The following is a 622-nucleotide window of genomic DNA, read 5'->3' as shown; positions in this document are numbered from 1 at the left end:
CACATACACATATAGATGTGTAAGTGTTTTTATTTTCAAACACCATTCTTGTGTCTCCAGCTGTCTGGGTCGTCCTCCTGTAATTCCATCCACTCCATGGACACCAGTTCCTCTACAGCCAGCGTCTCCATGACCCCTGCTTCTCCTTCCATCCCTGGTCCCACCTGTGGCCACAGACGCTCTGTCTCCCTCACCCCCGTGTCCCCCACCTCTTCAAGCCAATCCCCGGCGTACAACACCCAGGCTGAGGACGCCTGCATCATCAGAGTGAGCCTGGAGCACGGCAACGGGAATCTCTACAAGAGCATCCTGGTGAGCAGAGCTGAGCATTCAGGTGGAGTAAGAAACGAATATGTGGTGTCATGAAACCAGTATGATTTTTTTTTCTTTTTTTCTTCCTCTCACCAATCAACAGTTGACGAATCAGGATAAGACACGGGCTGTTGTTTCTAGAGCTATGGCAAAACACAACCTGGAGGTGGAGCCAGAGGAGGGATATGAGCTGGTACAGGTCATCTCTGAGGACAAAGGTACTACATTATCACTTTTCTCTAAAAATGCAGAGTGGTTCTGCAAATAACTTTTACATATTTACATATGTACACATATATATGTGTACATA

The 622-nt window shown here is 47.1% G+C and overlaps 1 protein-coding gene across 1 annotated transcript; it reads left to right on the top strand.

The window, feature by feature from the left end:
• Window positions 1-30: 30 nt before the first annotated feature.
• On the top strand, window positions 31-616 carry LOC103399582 (ral guanine nucleotide dissociation stimulator-like 1). Its single transcript, XM_008338251.2, has 2 exons — window positions 31-312; window positions 416-616. The coding sequence occupies exons 1-2, from the start codon at window positions 97-99 to the stop codon at window positions 578-580; spliced, it is 381 nt and encodes a 126-aa protein (XP_008336473.2). The 5' UTR covers window positions 31-96; the 3' UTR covers window positions 581-616.
• The last annotated feature ends 6 nt before the right edge of the window (window positions 617-622 follow it).

This window comes from Cynoglossus semilaevis, unplaced genomic scaffold (assembly GCF_000523025.1).
Source record: "Cynoglossus semilaevis isolate Cse_v1.0 unplaced genomic scaffold, Cse_v1.0 C18931006, whole genome shotgun sequence".
NCBI classification, from domain to species: domain Eukaryota; kingdom Metazoa; phylum Chordata; class Actinopteri; order Pleuronectiformes; family Cynoglossidae; genus Cynoglossus; species Cynoglossus semilaevis.
Note: the sequence above shows the minus strand (reverse complement) of the source record. Positions and strands in the feature narration are given on the sequence as shown.